We start from the raw sequence: 20,888 nt of genomic DNA, 5'->3' as shown, positions 1-20,888 counted from the left end.
TTTTTTGGCAGGTCTGGTGCTGGAACCCAGGGGCATTTGACCTCCAAGCTATATCCCCTGCCCTATTTTTTATTATTTTGAAACCGGGTCTCACTGAGTTGCAGAGGGCCTCACTAAGTAGCTGAGGCTGGATCCTCCGGTCTCAGCCTCCTGAATGCTGGGATTACAAGTGTGAGCCACCATGCCCAGCTCCCAGGGGACTTCTATCTCTGGGCTATACCCTAATCCCTATTTTATTTTTTATTTGGGAACTGGGTCTCACTGAGTTGCTGTGAGCCTCACTAAGTTGCTGAGGCTATCTTTAAACCTGTAATTTTCCTGTCTCAACCTCCCAAGTACTGGGATTATAGGTGTGTGCCACCATGCCTGACAACATATTTAGATTTTAACATTAGCTGGGCATGGTGGCGTGTACACCTGTAATCTCAGTACTTGGGAGACTGAAACAGAATAATTGCAAGTTTAATGCCAGCCTCAACAACTTAGACCCTGTTTCCATATAAAAGGTAAAATAGGGCTGAGGGTGTAGCTCAGAATTAAAGTGCCCCGTGTTTAGTCCCCAGTACCACCAAAATAAATAAAAAAATAATAAATAAGGATTTCAACACCAAGTTGGGGTGGGGGGGGGAGAGAGAGAGAGAGAGAGAGAGAGAGAGAGAGAGAGAGAGAGTGAGTGTGTGTGTGTGTGTGTGTGTGTGTGTGTGTGTGTGTGTTACTGGGTATTGAACCCAGTGACATTCTACCTCTGAGATATACCCCCAGTCCACATTTTTTCCCCCCCCCAGTACTGGGGATGGAACCCAGGGACATTCTACTTCCAAGCTACACCCCCAGCCCTATTTTTTATTATTTATTTATTTATTTTGCATTACTGAGGATGGAATACAGAGGCATTCTACCTCTGAGCTACACGCCCCAGCCCTATTTTTTTTTTCTTTATTTTGAAAAAGGGTCTCACTGAGTTGTAAAGGGCCTCATTAAGTAGCTGAGCCTGTCTGAACCCGGATCTTCCTGTCTCAGCCTCCCAAATGCTGGGATTACAAGCATGTGCCACCACACCCGGCTTTATTCTTTAGTTTGAAACAGGGTCTTGCTAAATTGTAGGGGGCCTCACTAAGTAGCTGAAGCTGGCCAAGAACCTGCCATCCTCCTGTCTCAGCCTCACAAGTACTGGGATTACAAGTGTGTGCCACTACGCCTGGCTCCAGTCCATTTTTTAAATTTTTCTTTTGACTCTGGGTTTTGCTAAGTTACTGAAAGCCTCACTAATTTACTGAGACTGGTCTTGAACCTGTTATTTTCCTGTCTCAACCTCCCAAGTACTGGGATTACAGGTATACGCCACCATGCCCAGCTGAGTTTTTTTTAATATATATATGTTTTAATCAGTGAGTTTATTTTTGTTTATTCTACAATAAACAAAATGCTCTTAAGTATTAAGAATTGTACTCTTCATAACTCTGAAGAACTTTAAGCAATTTAGGTTAATTAGGTATTATAATCAAATTATATTAAGTTGCTTTGTTCTGAGATGTGTGTCACTTTGAAGAAACCACCTATTAAATGTACTCAGTTTTGCATATATTTTGGCGGGAGAATTTTCATAAGGGGAAATTAATATTCTTTTTTCAAATATCAGACTTGTGTTATTAGTTGGCCACTGCTACAAAAATGCAACGATGTGATAAATGCAAAATCCATCTGCAGACTTGCTTGGCAGCCAAAAAGTGGGAAGGTATGTAATTCTTTTTCAACCTTTGAATTATTTCTTCTAGTTCTTATCTCCTTTGAATGTAAGAATAGTTTTTTTTTAATGTGACTGTTTCATTCAGATGCAATTTTAGGGCCCAAGCCAAAGAATTAATATTGAAATGCTTTAGGAAACATTTAATCTCTTTAAAAATTTTTTTTGAAATATATGTTTTACATGAACTACCAAATATTTTTTAAAAATTCTTGTTTTAGTTTAAAAGTCTTATGTCCTCTTTTACTGGTAATATGTAACATTTTTCTCTTAAGTTATGCTCCCACTTCCCTACATAAACCTTTTATTATCCTAAAAACAAACAAACAAATTTATGAGAGGTTGGAAATGAAGGAAGATGTTCATTATTTGAAAATGAAATGCTTATATATGAGAAAATTCCAAGAAAATCAGTTGGGCAAGAAAACTGTTATTAATAATGAGAAAATTCAGAAGCCAGGGATATAGCTTAGTGGTAGAGCACTTTTTTCTTTTGTAGTACTAGGAGTTAAACCAGGCGTACTTTACCACTGAACTGTAACCTTAGCATTTTATATGTGTGGAGGGGGTTGCTGGGAATGAAATCCAGGGGCTTTCTACCTCCAAGCTATACTACCAGACCTATATTATATTTTATTTGAAAACAGGGTCTCACTAAGTTCACTAAGTAGCTGAGGCTGGCTTCAAACTTGTCATCCTCCTTTCTCAGACTCCCAAGTACTGGGATTACAAGCATGTACAACCACGCCCGGCTAACCCTTTTTATTTTTAATTTAGAGACAGAGTCTCACTAAGTTGTCCAAGCTGGCCTAAAATTTGCTATCCTCTGACTCAGTCTGCATAGCTGTTGAGATTACAGGCAGGTAGCACAATGCCTGGCAATGGTACAGCACTTATGTGGTATGTACTCAGAAAGCCTGGGCTCAACCTCCCCACAGTAAAAAGAAAATAAAACAGAACAAGAAGGAAGAAAATTTATAATGGTAGCTAGAAGCATAATCAGTGTATAAAACCAAGCCAGGTGTGGTGGTGCATGTTTGTAATTTCAGTACTTGGGAGGCTGAGACAGGGAATCTCAGGTTCACAGCCAGCCTCAGCTACTTAATGAGGCCCTCCATACCTTAGTGAGACCCTATTTCACTATAAAAATAAGAAATAGGGCTGGGAGTGTAGCTCAGTGGTAGAATGACTCTGGGTTGAATCACAAGTACTACAAAAAATTATGTGTGTGTGTGTGTGTGTGTGTGTGTGTGTATAACCAATCCTATATACAAACTGTAGCTGTATGTAAAATATGGAAAAAGAAAATAATGCATTTACTGTGTTGTTGTTGTTGTTGTTGTTGTTGTTTTTGTTTTTTTTGGTGGTACTGGGGTTCCTGGAAGCCCTTCTACCTCCGGGCTACACTCCCAGACCTATTTTTACATTTTTATTTGGAAACAGGGTCTCCTAAGCCAGTGCGCGCGGCTGGCTTCGAACCTGCGTGATCCTCCTGTCTCTGCCACCCAAGTGTGGGGATTACAAGCGTGTGCCACCACGCCCGGCTTGCATTTACTGTTAAGTAAAAATAATATGAAGAAACATACAATAAAATGGTGAACAATTTATATGAAGAAAATTTAGATAATAGAAAAATAAATCCCATTCTCATAATTTCTTGGGGAGGGTGCTTAGTTACATCCCCAGCCTCCCCTCATTCTCCTGTTTTTGTGATACTGAGGATTGAATTCAGGGATGTTCTGCCTCTGAGCTACATTCTATGCTCACCCCTCTTCTATTTTTTATGTTGAAACAAGGTCTCCCTGAGTTGCTAAGGTTGGCCTCAAACTTACGATTCTTGTGTTTCAGTCTCCCAGATACTGGAATTACATGTATGTGCTACCACACTTGGCCCTGGCCCCTTTTTTATTTATTTTGAGAGAGGTTCTTGCTATATTGCTGAGGCTGGCCTTGAACTTGGAATCTTCTTGCTTCGGCTTCCCATGTTACTGAGATTATATGCATGTGCGATCACATCAGACTGAAAAGAATTTTGGTGCACATAAAGATAACAGTTCTTCCCTAAATCAATAGTTTTGACAGAATTTAAGTATAAATCTCAACAAGCTGTTCAGAAGGACCAAAATAAAGTTCATTTTAAAGTCTCTGTGGGCCAGGCATGGTGGCGCACGCTTGTAATCCCCATGCTTGGAAGGCTGACAGGAGGATCGCACAGGTTCAAAGCCAGCCTCAGCTACTTAGCGAAGCTCTCAGCAACGTAGTGAGACCTTATTTCCAAATAAAGTATAAAATAGGTCTGGGAGTATAGCCCAGAGGTGGAAAAGCCCCTGGGTTCCACCCCTAGTACCACAAAAAAAAAAAAAAAAGTGTACGTGGAAACCAGGCATGATGGCACACGCTTGTAATCCCATCATTTGGGAGGCAGAGACAGGAAGATTGCAGTTTATGGACAGCCTCAGCTGCTTAGTGAGACCCTGTTTCAAAATAAAGAATAAAAAAAAATAAGGCTGGGTTTAGCTCGAAGGTAGAATGCCCCTGGGTTCCATCCTTACTACCACTAAAATAAATAAATTAATAAGTCTATGTGGAAACAAAATATTAGACAAAAATCATGAAAAGAATCTAATTCAATTAGATATTAAAAACTATAAGAATTAAAATTTTGAACCAGGCGTGGTGGCGCACGCTTGTAATCTCTGCTCTTGGGAGGCTGAGACAGGAGGATCGCACAGGTTCCAAGCCAGCCTCAGCTACTTAGTGAGGCTCTCAGCAACTTAGTGAGACCGTTTTCAAATAAAATATAAAATGGGTCTGGGAGTATATCCCGGAGGTAGAAAGCCTCTGGGTTCCACCCCCAGTACCACCAAAAAAATAAATAAATAAAAATAAGATAAAATTTTGCTACCAGCTCATAAATATACACATATTAAACAGAAATGGTTAGAAGTATAGATGGGAATTTAGTGAATAGTAAAGGTGCAGAAGAGGAGATTTAGTAAAGGTATTGGCACAGAGGCAGGAGTGCCAGGAGGAGAGACTCATTGAAGGTAGACTTAAAGGCTTCCTTCCACGTGAATCTCTACGTAGATAATTCCTGTATTATTCTTTCAACTTTCTATACACATTGAATTTTTCAGGAAAAATAATAAACTTAGTCATATGAAAAGTCAATAATCTTACATGATAAAAGATGGTATGGTTAGAGAACAAAGGACTTAATTAGGGGAAAATGTTTGAAATAATATGATGTGGTGAATTTGGTGGTACAAGCTTGGAAGCCCAGTGCTTTGGATGCTGAGACAGATGGATCACAGTTTTAAGGCCAGCCTCAGCAACACAGTGAGACCCTGCTTCAAAAAGGGATAGATAGTAAATCTGGGTGTAGTGGCGCACATTTGTAATCCCGGTACTTCGGAGGCTGAGACAGGAGGATGGCAGGTTTGTGGCTAGCCTCAGCTGCTTAGCAAGGCCCTTTGCAACTCAGTGAGACCCTGTTTCAAAATGAAGAATTTAAAAAAAGAATAAAAAATAGGGCTGGGGGTATTTCTCAGAGGTTGATAGCCCCTGAGTTCAATCACAAGTAACACATACACATGCACGCGCGCGCGTGGTTGAGCTCAAGAAAATCCAGTGCGTATTTTTTCATTTTTGTATGGAAAAAATATATACAGGTGTTCTCCCTCCTCTGCCCAGCAGGACTGAACCCAAACCCAGATCCTCATTTATGAACTCAGGGCTGCCGTGTTGCATGTACTCTGCCAATGAGTTAGACCTTTGGCCCCTAAAGAGTTATTTATTTCTTTTAGTCTGTTTCTTTGGAAGCATACATAAGAAGATACATTTCTTTTTTTTTCCAAGATATTTAGGAATATCTTTTCTTTCAAAGTGAGATGAAATTTTGTTTTATATTATCTTATTTTACTTATTTTAAATTTTATTGTGACATGAGATTGAACCTAGAAGCATTCTACCTCATCCCCAACCCAATTTTATTTGGAAACAGGGTCTCACAAAATTGTGGAGGGCCTCACTAAGTTTAGCTGAGGCTGGCTTTAAACCTGCAACCCTCCTGTCATAGCCTCACAAGTTCTGGTGTGCGTGCGTGCGTGTGTGTGTGTGTGTGTGTATTTACTTGCAGTACTAGGGATGGAACCCAGGGGCATTTACCTCCAAGCTACACCCCCAGCCCTATTTTTTAGTCTTTATTTTGAAACAGGGTCTCACTGAATTGCAGAGGGCAGCTGAGGCTGGCCACGAACTGTTATCCTCCTGTCTCAGCCTTCCAAAGGCTGGGATTACAAACATGCGCCACCACGCCTGGCTAAGTTCTGGTATTACAAGTGTGAACAACCACGCCTGCCTGAGATGAAGTTTTCAAGCCAAAGATCCTAGGTTCCTTAAAATTCTTTAAGATACTTAAAATATTAAAAATACCAGGAACAAGTCGGGTGTGGTGTCGCATGCTTGTAATCTCAGAATTTGGTAGGCTGAGAAAGGAGGATCGTGGTTTGAGTATAGCCTCAGCTACTTAGTGAGGCCCTTTGCAACTCAGTGAGACCCTGTATCAAAATAAAAAATAAAAAAATAGGGCTGGAGGTGTAGCTCGGAGGTAGAATGCCCCTGGGTTCCATCAGTACCACAAACACACACACACACACACACACACACACAATATACCAGGAACAGCTGCATATAGTGGTATATGCCTATAATCCTAATACTTAGGAGGCTGAGACAGGAGTATTGCAGGTTCATGGCTAGCCTCAGCTACTTAGTGAGGCCCTCAGCAACTTAGATCCTGTTTCAAAATAAAGAATAAAAAATAGGGCTAGGAGAGTAGCTCAGAGGTGGAATTCTCCTGAGTTCAATGCCCAGTGCCACAAGATAAATAAATAAGTAAGTAAATATACACATACATACATACATACATACATACATACATACATGGCTGTGGTTATAGCTCAGAGCTAGAATGCCCCTGATTTAATCTCCAATACCATCAAAATAAAACAAATGGAAAAAAAAAATACTAGGAACTACCTAAGAACTGTTAAGTGCAAACCATAATGATCACCTGTTTTTTGCTTATCAAAATGCTAAGCAATTTTCTCGAGTTTTGTTAACTGCCAAATAATAAAAAAATTTGCTCTCATATTTTGTTGTTGTTTTTTTTTTTTTTCTTTGATGGTACTGTGGGTGGAACCCAGGGGCTTTCTACCACCAGGCTATACTCCCAGACCTATTTTATACTTTATTTGGAAACAGAGTCTCACTAAGTTGTTGAGAGCCTCACTAAGTAGCTGAGTCTGGCTTCGAACCTGTGAGATCCTCCTGTCTCAGCCTCCCAAGCGCTGGGATTACAAGCATGTGCCACCACGCTCGGCTGCTCTCATGTTTTTTAAATGTATCTGGATGAATTATGTGCCATTTTCCTTTTCCATGCTTTTTCCTAAAATGAGTTTAATGGCCAGGCGTGGGGGCGCACACTTGTAATCCCCGCGCTTGGGAGGCAGAGACAGGAGGATGGTGCAGGTTCGAAGCCAGCCTCACTGGCTTAGGAGACACTGTTTCCAAATAAAAAATAATATATAAAAAATAGGTCTGGGAGTGTAGCCCAGAGGTAGAAGGGTTTCCAGGAACCACAATACCACCAAAAATAAATAAATAAATAAATAAATACGAGTTTAATGTATACTTTTATTTAAATTGTTTATCTTTTCTAACAGTTACTGGCAGTTCCTGTGGAAAAATCTGTAAAGCTCTACAGAAGAGAAACTTGGAGTAATCAGTTTGATCTTTCAGATAGTTTTATCTCTCAGGTTGGTTTTTTTTGTTTTGTTTTGTTTTGTTTCTTGTTGTTCTTTTTTGCCGGGTTTGGGGATGGAATCCAGGGGCATTTGACCTCCGAGCTACACCCTCTGCCCTATTTTTTATTCTTTATGTTTGAAACAGGGTCTCACTGAGTTGCAGAGGGCCTCACTAAGTAACTGAGGCTGTCTGCGAACTGTGATCCTCTGGTCTCAGCCTCCCAATGCTGGGATTACAAGCATGCGCCACCACACCCGGCTTCTCAGGTTGGTTTTGTAGGTGACACTTTCAGTAGGTTAAAGAAAGTATTTAGTGCATACCTTAGTGAATACAGTAGCAATTAAATACTAGAAGTGAAGACTAGCTCCATGCTGTCTGCGAGTGTCCTTTTTCGGCCCCCTCACTTTTCCTCATTTGACTAGTAACTGGACACTAGAAGAGTTTTGTTAAATTTTGTCTGAAGCCGGGCATGGTGGCGCACGCTTGTAATTCCCATGCTTGGGAGGCTGAGACAGGAGGATTGCGCAGGTTCGAAGCCAGCCTCAGCTACTTAATGAGGCTCTCAGCAACTTAGCGAGACTCTGTTTCCAAATAAAATATAAAATAGGTCTGGGAGTATAGCTCGGAGGTAGAAAGCCTCTGGGTTCCACTCCCAGTACCACCAAAAAAAAAAATTTTTTTGAACTTTCTTCTTTGTTAGATTTTATAAAAAATCTTTTATAAGAAGTCAAATTTAACCCTAGCATCGTATGAAAACAAGTTATTTTTGAATGATCAGTAATTGGTTTTTATTGTTAGGTGAATTTCAATGAGACTTAAAAGTCTTTGAAAGGTTATTGATCTATATTGTCTTTTGCTCTCTGATACATCCATGTGTGTGGATATTTTGCAGTAAAGTAAATACAAGCTCTATAAGACAGCAATACCTTTCACTAAGCTTCACTTTGTTTACTCATTCTAGAGTTTACATTTAAAATTGTGCTGGTGTAATTTTCTCATGGAAAACAAAGTAATAGCTGCTAGTAATGTTTGGTTATTAATGAAAAGAAAGTTAAAACTAGTTAGACTTTGTCTTGTCATTCTTATATAATTGCAATTAGAAATAATATAGAGATATAAAATTTTGAATTGGATAATATATTTAGATTCAAATTATACAAAATTATTACTAATTAACTTTTTTTTTTAGACCCTCAATATAGTAACCTGGTCTCCCTGTGGGCAATATTTAGCTGCAGGTAGCATTAATGGCTCAATTATAGTTTGGAATGTGGAAACCAAAGACTGTGTGGAAAGGTATGATTCAATATATCTTTTATTTTTCACTTATTTACATCTTTTCTTAGGAAAAATTTCGAGTTTTTTTTGTTTTGTTTTGTTCTGTTTTGGTGGTGCTGCGGGTGGAACCCAGGGACCTTCTACCTTCGGGCTTCACTCCCAGACCTATTTTTTTTTTTTTTTTTTTTAATTTGGAAACAGCGTCTCTTAAGTCAGTGAGACTGGCTTCGAACCTGCGTGATCCTCCTGTCTCTGCCTCCCAAGTGCAGGGATTACAAGCGTGCACCACCATGCCTGGCACATTTCAAAGTTTTAGTAATGAAGTTACTAAAAATGAAAAATACAGAGCCAGGCGTGGTGGCTCACACTTGTAGTCCCAGCATTTGGGAGGCTGAGACCTGAGGATCGTAGTTTGCGGACAGCCTCAGCTACATAGTGAGGCCCTCTGCAACTCAATGAGATCCTGTTTCAAAATAAAGAATAAAAAATTGGGCAGGGGGTGTAGCTCGGAGGTCAAATGCCTCTGGATTCCAGCCCAAGACCCGCAAAAAAAAAAAAAAAAAAAAAAATACAACTCTTAAATTGTCAAAAGTCATTTTACCTTTTCTAACTAAATAGAAAGAGCTATGTTGTTTATATTTTTCTTGACAGTATTTTAAGAGCCCACATTTATTTTTAGGGTAAAGCATGAAAAAGGTTATGCAATTTGTGGCCTGGCGTGGCATCCTACTTATGGTCGAATAGCTTACACTGATGCAGAGGGAAACCTTGGGCTCCTGGAGAATGTTTGTGACCTCCGTGGAAAGACATCAGGCAGTAAGGTATTAAAGTAATATGATAGAAGAGTTGCTTCAAAGTGTTGCTATGTTTGTATGCATTTCGAAGACGTTACAAACTACCTTATGCCATTTTAAATTACAGTTCATGTTACTATCTTAGATGCTCAGTAATAAAGAAAATTATTTAAACTTGTTCAACTGAGTATTTCCCAAATGAATTTTACGAAGGAGTGCTTTTCACTGCATATAATGCCTTTCCAAGGAATTTCCTTTATTAAATTCTGTCTTAGTATCCTGGTATTCGAGGGATTGTTAGGTAGTTAGAGCTATTAACTTTGAGGTTTTATAGCTAAACCATAGAGATCACAGCTGTAATGGTTTGAATTTGGCCTGTAAAATTTTTTCTGCTTTGAATTTTCTTTAACTCTTCTTAGAGTTCTTCAAACATTTTTTTTTTTTTTTTTTTTTTTTGGTGGCGGTTCTGGGGATGCAACCCAGGGACATTTGACCTCCGAGACACATCCCCTGCTCTATTTTTATTATTTATTTTAAAACAGGGTCTCAGCCGGGCGTGATGGCATATGCTTGTAATCCCCGCAGTTGGGAGGCAGAGACAGGAGGATAGCGCAGGTTCGAAGCCAGTCTCGCTGGTTTAAGAGACCCTGTTTCCAAATTAAAAAGTATAAAATAGGTCCGGGAGTGTAGCCCAGAAATAGAAGGGTTTCCAAAAAAAAGGGTCTAAGTTGCGGAGGACCTCACTACGTAGTTGAGTCTGTCCACAAACCGTGATCCTCCAGTTTCAGCCTCCCAAATGCTGGAATTACAAGCGTGTGCCACCACGCCTGGCTTCATACATATTTTTTAAATTATTTTAATTTTAAATTAATTTTTTACAGGTCTGGGGATGGAACCCTGGGGCATTTGACTTCTAAGCTACACCCCGTGCCCTATCTTTTCTCTTTATTTTGAAACAGGGTCTCACTAAGTTATGGAGGTCCTCACTAAGTACCTGAGGCTGTCTGCAAACCACAGTCCTCCATCTCAGCCTCCCAAATGCTGGGATTACACACATGCGCCACCATGCCCGGTTTCATACATCTTATCTGCTTAGTCATGTACTCTTTTTTTGTGTGTGTGGCACTGGGGATTGAACCCAGGGGTATTCTACCTCCAAGCTATATCCCCAGTCCTATTTTATTTTTATTTTGAAACAGGGTCTTACTAAGTTAATGACATTCTCACTATTTGCTGAGGCTGTCCTGGAACCTGCATCCTCCCGTCTCAGCCTCCCAATTACTTAGGTTACAAGCATATGCTGTATATTAATTAAACCAAAATGAGAATTTATATTGAGAGGACTAGAGTCAGAGAGTATTGTACATGCATACCTGGAGGTACAGGTGGTTAAAAGGACATCAAATTCTCATCTTTCATAGAAGAAAGTTAATAGTATCTACTAAACAGATATAATTAAAAATGAAAAAATAAGCTGGGCGTGGTGGCACACACTTGTAATCCGAGCATTCGGGAGGTTGAGACTGGAGGATCGCGGTTCGTGGACAGCCTCAGCTACTTAGTGAGGCCCTCTGCACCTCAGTGAGACCTGGTTTCAAAATAAAGGGAAAAAAATAGGGCAGGGGGTGTAGCTTGGAGGTCGAATGCTCCTGGGTTCCATCCCCAGACCCCCCCCCAAAAAAAAAAAAAGAAAAGAAAAGAAAAAATAGAGCTGAGCAGAGCATAGTGGCACATGCCTGTAATCTCAGTACTTAGGAGACTGTGATAGGGGAATTGCAGGTTCAAGAACAATTTTAGGAACCTAGGAAGACCCTATTTCAAAACACAAAGGGCTGAGCCTTATAGCTTGGAAGTAGAACACACCTGGGTTCACTCCCCAATACTTAGAAAAAAATTTTTAAATATTGTTGGAATATTATTAAAAAGTATTGAAGAAAATATTCAAAAAACAACTCTTTTAGAGAGGGAAAAATTTACGTAGCAGAGAAGTTAGTTGAGGGCTCTACCCAGGATTGTTTTTATATATTTATTTTTATTTAGTGGTACTAGAGAATGAACCCAGGAGCATTCTACCTTTAAGCTATACCCCCAACCCTATTTTTTATTATTTATTTTGAAACAGGGTTTTACTAAGTTGCAGAGGGCCTCACTACATAGCTGAGGTTGGCCAAGAACCTGATATCCTCCTCTTTGGGCCTCCCAAGTACTGGGATTACAAGCCTACTGCACCACCATACCCAGCTTGTCTTTATTTTTTAAATAAACCTTGCGAACATAAAACCAAGTAATACATATATATGTATAGCATTACTAAAAATAAATTTAAAAGAATTTTTTTGTGGTACTGGGAATGAAACCCAGGGTCATTCTACCTCTGAGTTATACCTTCAGCTCTATTTTTTCTTCCTCTTTTTTTGAAACAGGGTCTCACTGAGTTATAGAGGGCCTCACTTAGTAGTAGCTGAGACTGGCGGTGAACTACAATCCTCCTGTCTCAGCCTCCCAAATGCTAGGATTACAAGTATGCAGTACTACCTGGGCAACTTACCAAGACCCTATCTCAAAATTAAAGATATTTTTAAAAGTCTGGGAATATAGCTCAGTGATAGAGAACTCCTGGGTTCAATCCACAGTACTACAAAAAAAAAAAAAAAAAGAAAGAAAAAGCCTTTTTCAGGGGTGGGAATGTAATTGAGTGGCAAATCACTCACCTAACCTGAATGAGGCCCTAGGTTTCATCCCCAGCACAAGAAAGAGAGGAAGAAAGAAGAAGAGGAAAGGAAAAAGAAAAAGATTGCCTCTCTAAGTAATTGTTTTTTTTTGATAATTCACAAATGGATTCTAATTTATATTAATTTGTTCAAGGTATCTAGCAAAGTGGAAAAGGACTACAGTGATCTTTTTGATGGAGATGATACAAACAATGGTGATTTTCTAAATGACAATGCTGTTGAGATTCCATCTTTCTCAAAAGGAATTATAAACAATGATGAGGATGAGGATGACCTTACGCTGGCTTTAAGTCGTCCTCGACAGCGAAGTCACATCCTAGAAGATGACGAAAATTCAGTTGGTATGAATTTCACCTTTTCCTATGATAATCCACCTCGTTGGCTGATATTTTCAGTTTTGGTAGGTTTTTTTGGTGGTACTGGGGTTCCTGGAAACCTTCTACCTCCAGGTTACACTTCCAGACCTTTTTTTTTTTTTTTTTTGACAGTGTCTCGTAAGCCAGTACAGCTGGCTTCCAACGTGTGCAATCCTCCTGTCTCCGCCTCCCAAGTGCGCGCCACCACGCCCAGCTCAGTTTTTGTAGTTTTTAAAGCCACCAAAATCATTATTCAAATTATGGAATGTAGCTAAAGCAGTACTTAGAGAGGGATTTATAACATTAAATTCTCTGTGGGAAAAAAAACCTTTCAATCAATGATCTAAGTCTCTGTTGGTTTTTTGTTTGTTTCTTTGTTTTGTATTTGTTTTTTGTGGTACTGGGGATGGAACCCAGGGGAATTCTACCTCCAAGCTATAGCCTCCAGCCCTAGTTTTCATTCTTTATATTGAAAAAGGGTCTCTTTAAGTTACAGAGGGCCTAAGTAGCTGAGGCTGTCCTCAAACTTGGATCCTCCTAGCTCAGCCTCTCAAATGCTGGGATTACAAGCGTGTGCCACCACACCCAGCTAAGTCTCTGTTTAAAGAAACTAGAAAAAGAAGAAATGAATCCCCAAACAAAGAGGAAGTAATAAAGGGCAGGATTCAATGGAATGAACAAAAATACTCAGAGAAAATCATAAACCAAAAGCTAGTTCTTTGAAAAGATCAATAAAATCTACAGCCATATTATTCGAAACCTGCCCAATCTTACCTGAAAAGATCAATAAAGTTGATAAATCTAATCAAGAAAGAGACTAGGTCAAGTGTGGTGGTGCATGTTTGTAATCCCAGTACTTGGGAGCCAAAGACAGGAGGACTGCAGGTTTGTAGCCAGCCTCAGCTACTTAGTAAGACCCACTGCAACTTAGTGAGACCCTGTTTCAAAATAAAAGAATAAAAACTAGGGCTGGGGGGGGTTAGTTTGGAGTTAGATGATGCTCAGTTCCTAAAAAAAAAAAAAAAAAAAAAAGGAGAGAGAGAGGGAGCGAGAAGACACAAATTACTAATATAAGGAGTAAGAGGTTGTCACTTTAGGTTCTATAGACTTATTCTATCCCATATGATAGACAATTGCTATGTGGCTATTGACCACATAAAAGGTGGTAGTTCAAATTGAGATGTGTTATAATTGCAAAATGTAATCAAATAAGATTTTGAACAGAGTATGAGAAAAAGACTGTAAAATTTAGTAAATGTGGGAGTGGGGCACATACCTGGCTCCATTTTTTTTTTTTTTTTTTTTTGGTGGTACTGGGGGTGGAACCCAGAGGCTTTCTACCTCTAGGCTATACTCCCAGACTTATTTTCTATTTTTTATTTGGAAACAGAGTCTCACTAAGTTGCTGAGAGCCTCACTCAGTAGCTGAGGCTGGCTTCGAAAATATTAATCATTTAAAAATAACATTTATTCTATTCTAGCCAGGCATGGTGGTGCGCACTTATAATCCCAGCACTTGGGAGACTGAAAGAGGAGGATTGTGGTTCGTGGACAGCCTCAGCTACTTAGTGAGGCTCTTTGCAACTCAGTGAGACCCTGTTTCAAAAATAAAGAATAAAAGCCGGGCGTGGTGGCGCACGCTTGTAATTCCCGCACTTGGGAGGTGGAGACAGGAGGATCGCGCAGGTTCGAAGCCAGCCTCCCTGGCTTACAAGACCCTGTTTCCAAATAAAAATATAAAAAATAGGTGTCTGAGAGTGTAGCCCGGAGGTAGAAAGGCTTTTAGGAACCCCAGTACCACCAAAAATAAATAAATAAATAAATATAAAGAACAAAAAATAGGGCAGGGGTATAGCTCAGAGGTAGAATGCCCTTGGGTTCCATCCCTAGTACAGGAAAAAAAAAAAAATAGCGTTTATAGCCGGGGATGTTGGCACATGCTTGTAATCACAGTACTTGGGAGGATGAGACAGGAAGATTACAGGTTCATGGCTAGCTTCAGCTACTTAGGCCCGTAACTTAGTGAGACCCTTTTTCAAAATAAAGAATGAAAACTGGAGCTGGGGGTGTACCTCAGAAGTAGAATGCTCCTGGGTTGAATCTTCAACACCACAAAAAAAGAGAAGATTTTAGCCAGGTGTGGTGGCACACACTTGTAATCTCCGTGCTTGAGAGGCTGAGACAGGAGTATCGCACAGATTCGAAGCCAACCTCAGCTACTGAGTGAGGCTCTCAGCAACTTAGTGAGACCCTGTTTACAAATAAAATAGGTCTGGGAATATAGGATGGAGGTAGAAAGCCCCTGGGTTCCAACCCCAGTAATGCACACATAAAAAAAAGAGAAGATTTTAAATATTAGAAAGTTGAACCGGGCATGGTGGCGCACGCTTGTAATCCCAGCATTCGGGAGACTGAGACCAGAGGATTGCAGTTTGTGGACAGCCTCAGCTACTTAGTGAGGCCCTCTGCAACTTAGACCCTGTTTCAAAATAAAGAATAAAAAATAGGACAGGGGGTGTAGCTTGGAGGTTAAATACCCCTGGATTCTATCCCCAAACCTGCAAAAAATAAAAAAATGAACAAACATTAGAAAGTTGTCAAGCTTTTGTAGCACATACAAGTTTTCCAATATTCTAATTTTTGCTTGAGAGCTGAATTTTTGTCAGTGGCATTATCTTGTGGATTTTTTTCTTAAATGACAGCTCACATTTCTTTCCAAGCAACTGTTTTGCACATGGCCAAAGTCTGCATAACCATATGTTAGCTGCCATTTGGTAAAAAAAATAGTTTAGCTTACAACGCAAAACAATTGGCAAGTACTTTTATTAAGACAACAGTCAGTTGGGTATGGTGGTGCATACCTGTAGTTCCAGTATTAGAGAGGACGAGGCAGGAAGATTGCAGGTTTAAAGCCAGCCTCGGCAATTTATCAGGACCTTGTTTCAAAATAAAAACTAAAAAACAATCTGGGGATATAGCCTGGAGGTAGAATGCCTCTGGGTTAAATTCCTAGCACTTTCTATTACCCCAAAAAGATAACCATCGTACTTTATGTACTCTAACCTTTTTTTCACATGAACTTTAAAAAAATTTTTTTTATGTGGATCATATTAAAAATGGCGTACATTCAGACTATGCTTGGTGCCCTTTCTTCCCCTCACTGCCCTTTCCCCCCTCCCACAATGAGTGTCCAGGTTAAGCATGCTACATTCATACTTTTACACATATTCGAATGTAGCTCCTTCATTGATCATCCTCAACCTTCCTCTTCTACCCTTCCAATCTAGCTTGCTGAGGTTTCCCCTCCATTATCTGGAGTCCCTCTGGTATTCCTAATACTCCCCAGTTTGGACATATTAGAAAAAACATCTGTCCATTCTCTTTGAACTTTTGTTTAAAAAAAAAAAATTCAGTAGCCAGGTGTGCTGGTGCACACTTGTAATCCCAGTGCTTGGGAGGCTGAGATAGGAGTATCGTGCTCGTTTGAAGCCAGCCTCAGCTGCTTAGTGAGGCTCTCAGCAACTTAGTGAGACCCTCTTTTCAAATAAAATGTGAAATAGTTCTGGGAGTGTAGCCCAGAGGTAGAAGACCCCTGGGTTCCATCCCCAGTACCACCAAAAAAAATTTCATGCAAGTTGGGTGTGTCATCCCACAGGTACAATTGTACTCTTGGGAGACTAAGGATTACTACAGGTTTAAGGCCAGCATGAGTATTTTAGTGAGACCCTGTTTCAAAGTGAAAAATGGAATAGGGCTCTGTGCATAACTCAGAGGTAGAAGTTTCCTGGGTTCAATTCCCAGAACAAACAACAAAAACTTTACACAAGGGATAAATACTTTTTTTTTTTTTTAAGTGGTACTGGGGGGTAGAACCTAGGGGCTTTTCTACCTTCAGGCTATCCTCCCAGACCTATTTTATACTTTATTTAGAAACAGGGTCTCACTAAGTTGCTGAGAGCCTCCCTAAGTAGCTGAGGCTGGCTTCGAACCTGTGCCATCCTCCTGTCTCAGCCTCCCAAGTGTGGGTGTTGTGAGAAAGGTTGCGGGGAGAAATGTGTGTGGTGTGTGTGTGTGGAGAAGTAATCCCCACCACCACCACCACACAGACAAACAGAAAAACCGTGGATTCTTGTGCTAACTAAGCTAAGAATAAGTATTCATCGCTTGGACAGCTGCTGAAGATATAAAAGTTTATTAAAAAGATAGAAATATAGAGATAGTTACAGCCCTGTGCCGCAGAGGGGAACAGGGGGGCAATTCAAATGAAAATGCCAGAGAACTCCAGTTTACTGAGTTTTTATCCTGTCTAAGTCCAGCAGGTCCCTCTGATTTTTGGAGATCATGTTACCCCTTATCTCCAACCCGTGCTCTGCTTCTGTTATCTCTCCAGCCAAATTTATGGCCTAAAGGGGGAGGCATCTCTGTCTCCAAACACAGGCCCAGATTTATGGCCTGAGGGGGAGGCATCTCTGTCTCCAGACAGGCTTTTACCTTTCGTCTTATCCCCCAAAATGTGTAAAATTGTTCTTAGGAATGCAAGGACATGTTAGCTAACCCTGGCTTTCTTAGTAAAGAAGATATATTTTAAAATTGGGAATCTTTCCCAGTACTGACACATTAATACATTTTAAACCCTCTTCCCAATACCAGTACATGGGGATTACAGGCGTGCGCCACCACACCTGGCTAAAGTTAATTTTTTTGTAGTACTGGAGATGGAACCCAGATGCATTCTACCTTCAGGCTGCATCCCCAGCCCTTTCTGGTTTTTTGTTTGTTTGTTTGTGGTTCTAGGGATTGAACCCAGGGGCATTCTATCTCCAGTCTACACCCCCAGCCCAATTTTTTATTTATTTTTGAAACAGTGGCTCTCAAGAGTCGCAGAGATCCTCACTAAGTATCTGAAGCTAGCCATGAACCTGGATCCTCCTGTCTCAGCCTCCCAAATGCTGGAATTAAAATTATCTACCACCATACCCGGCCCCCCCAGCCCTATTTTATTCTTTTATTTTGTTTTTTTTTTTTTTTAATTTTATTTTATTGGTGCACTGTATTCATACATCATAGTGGGATACAAACTTTTGTAGACATACATGCACACATCGCCCAGTCAGCCCCCACCCGATCCCCACCCCATTCTCTCCCCATCCCTCCTTCCCATGCTTGGCTTAGTGGTTGACATCTAGTATTATAGCAATTTATCCAAAATTAAAAATGATAATCTCACATAACAGTTTCATTTGTCTGATACCAAGTGTTTGATGATTTAAAGATAGCATTTCAATATTTCTTTTTGCTTTCTTTCTTACTAGAGCATATTTTTTTCTGTTTTTTTAGGTGAAACTATCATATATTTATATATTTATTTTTCAGAAAAAAATCTATCCTAATATGGAATATGAATTCTAGATACCCAAAACGATCTTGAAAAAGAACAAAGCTAGCAGATATATATTTTCTGATTTCAAACCATATAAAGCTACAATAATTGAAACATTGTAGTACTGTTCTAAAGGCAGATATATAGACCATTGGAGTTAAATACAAGCCTAGAGCTAAATTCTTCCCTATATTGTCAAGTTATTTTTGACAAGGTTTCCACGAACATTTGGTGGTGGAAATAATAATCTTTTTACTAAATATTGTTGAAAAATAATAATTACATGGAAAAGAATAAAATTGGACCTTTACCTAATCCCATATACAAGTATTAACTCAAAATAGATAAAAGACCTAAATATAAATCTTAAGACTATAAACTTTTAGGAGAAAATCTGGGTCATAAAACCTCACAACATTGAAATTGGCAGTGATTTCTTGGATATGATTTCAATGGCACAGGCAACAGAAGAATATACAAACTCCCTAAAAAATAAAAGAAAATATTGTATATCCAAAGACAATGTAAACAGAGTTAAAAGTTACTAATAGAATTGGATAAAATATTTCCAAATGCTATATCTGAAGGTATATTAATATTCCAACTAGAAATCCTAAAAATTAACAACAATAAAGGCAAACAATACAACTTAGAGATAGGTAAAAGACTAACATAAATAATGAATCTCCACAGATAACCAATCTTAGTTGTCTGTTGGATGGAAACTCTTGTTTCTCTGGTTCTGGTGAGTGTTACCTATTTCTTCTTTGTAGTTAATCTCTTTGAGTATTTTCTCTAGCGCTGGTTTTGAAGACATAAATTCCTTCAGTTTCTGTTTGTCATGGAAGCTTCTTATTTCTCCTTCTAATTTGATAGAAAGTTTTGCTGGATAGGAAATTTTTGGCTGGAAGTTGTTTTCTTTCAGAGTTTGGAATATGTTACTCCAAGCCCTTCTGGCTCTCATGACTTGGTTTGGGAAGTCTGGAGTGATTCTAATTGGTTTGCCTCTGAATGTCACTTGGCCCTTTGTTTTTGTTGCCTTTAAGATTCTCTGCTTGGCTTCCACATTGGTCATTTTGACAATTATATGGCGTGGGGATCCTCTTCTCGGATCCTGTCTAAAGGGAGTTCTATAAGTTTCCTGGATCTGTGTATCAACCTCTTGCTCTATATTTGGAAAATTTTCTGCTATTACTTCCTTGAAGAGATTGTTGATCCCTTTGGTATCACTTTCTTTTCCCTCCTCTATTCCAATTATTCTTAGGTTAGCTCTCTTAAGATGGGCCCATATTTCTTCAATGTCAGATTCCTGCTGTTGGATATTTTTTTCTAGATTAGAAACTATGCATTCATTTTTGGATTGCTCATCTTCTAAGAGCGAGATTCTGTTCTCCATGTGGTCTAATCGGTTGTTTGTGCTTTGAATTGAGGCCTTTACTTCATTAATTGCATCCTTTATCTCTTTTTGGCTCTCTCTGAGTTCTTTTCGAAGCACCTCTATTATTTCTGCAGTTATTTTCCTGATTTGATCTTCTAGAAATCTCTGATTTTCTGTTTTATCAGGTTCTGATGTTGTGGGGTTGTGCACATTCATTACTCCAGTGTTATTCCTCTTTCCCATGATTTCGGAGGTTTGTGCCTTCTCTGGGTTCTTCCCTTGGGTCACTATGGCTTCACTTAAGGTGCTCTGGATCTCGAGTCTGTATTATCTCAGACCCCACTACTCCTTTACTGGGTTGTATCACAGAGTCTCCGACCCAGGGAGTCGATAGAGGCTGCTTTAAACTATGGGGGGTGCCAGGTTGCACGTTCTCCTATGGTGTGATATCTCTGCCACCACCACTCCCTCACTGGGTCAAGTCCCAGGAGGCCCAATACTGCGATTTCTCCTCTGTGGCCCGCAATTTGACTCACTGTTCTTGAGTACGCAGATGTAGCTGTACTGGACTCGGTGAATTCACTGCTGCTGCCGCCGCCGGTGGCAATATGGCGCCTCTGCCACGCCCTCGGCCATGAGGCTGGCGTATTTTTTCTTCTCTGGTTTTGATTTCCACTCTGAATCCCTGCAGCGTGTGCTGAGCTCAGCCACTGGGAGCTTTAAATGCTGTCTGCGCCGAAAGATCCCGCCTGGCTGTTCCGCAGCGGCTCACCTGGCTTGCTGTAGCCGTCTGTTGAGTTCGCCGCTGCCGCCGCGTCCTCGGGCTCGTGTGTCTCCTCTGTGGCCCTGAGCTCTGTTCTCAGTCCGCTTTCTCTCTGGAGCCTGGTGGTTTTTTTTTTTTGTTTTTCTGGTGATGGTGTTTTCTGGCTATGAAAGGCGCTCTTTTTGTGGTAATGGAGATTGGTTGTTAGCGGGACTCTTAAGCCCCGCTTTTCTCGGTCGCCATCTTCCCGGAAGTCTTATTCTTTTATTTTGAAATAAGGTCTCACTCCCTGAAGCTGGCTGTGAACCTGTGTTCCTCCTGTTTTTATCTCCCAAGTACTAGGATTACAAGGATGCACCACCTTGCCTGGCGAAAATTATTATTTTTACTGTGTATAACAATTAAAAATTCAGTCATTACTAATATCATATCACTTTCTTAATTCACATTAAGGCACCAGCAGTTTTAACCACTGGGGCCACTGGGGCTTTTTCCTTTTTTTTTTTTGGTACTGGGGTGGAACCTAGAGTCTTCCCATCTCTGGCCTATACTCCCAGACCTATTTTATATTTTATTTGGAAACAGGGTCTTACTAAGTTGCTGAGAGCCTCACTAAGTAGCTGAGGCTGGCTTCGAACCAGTGCGATCCTCCTGT

General features: G+C 40.1%; 1 protein-coding gene across 2 annotated transcripts in view; it reads left to right on the top strand.

The window, feature by feature from the left end:
* The window catches only part of WDHD1 (WD repeat and HMG-box DNA binding protein 1), a gene marked incomplete at both ends in the record, with an annotated part of 77,023 nt that overhangs the window by 7,692 nt on the left and 48,443 nt on the right, over window positions 1-20,888 (top strand). The window contains 5 exons of one of the 2 annotated variants that reach the window (XM_080706968.1): window positions 1,640-1,735; window positions 7,471-7,563; window positions 8,742-8,848; window positions 9,510-9,651; window positions 12,598-12,697. In XM_080706968.1, coding sequence (XP_080563094.1) covers window positions 1,640-1,735; window positions 7,471-7,563; window positions 8,742-8,848; window positions 9,510-9,651; window positions 12,598-12,697 — 538 coding nt within the window. Of the gene's footprint in view, window positions 1-1,639; window positions 1,736-7,470; window positions 7,564-8,741; window positions 8,849-9,509; window positions 9,652-12,489; window positions 12,698-20,888 lie in introns of both variants that reach the window. The other variant, XM_080706967.1, reaches the window with a different exon arrangement.

The sequence above is a fragment of the Muscardinus avellanarius genome (assembly GCF_963383645.1).
Source record: "Muscardinus avellanarius genome assembly, chromosome: 12".
In the NCBI taxonomy this organism is placed as follows: Eukaryota; Metazoa; Chordata; class Mammalia; order Rodentia; family Gliridae; genus Muscardinus; species Muscardinus avellanarius.
This window is presented reverse-complemented; position numbering and strand designations above follow the sequence as displayed.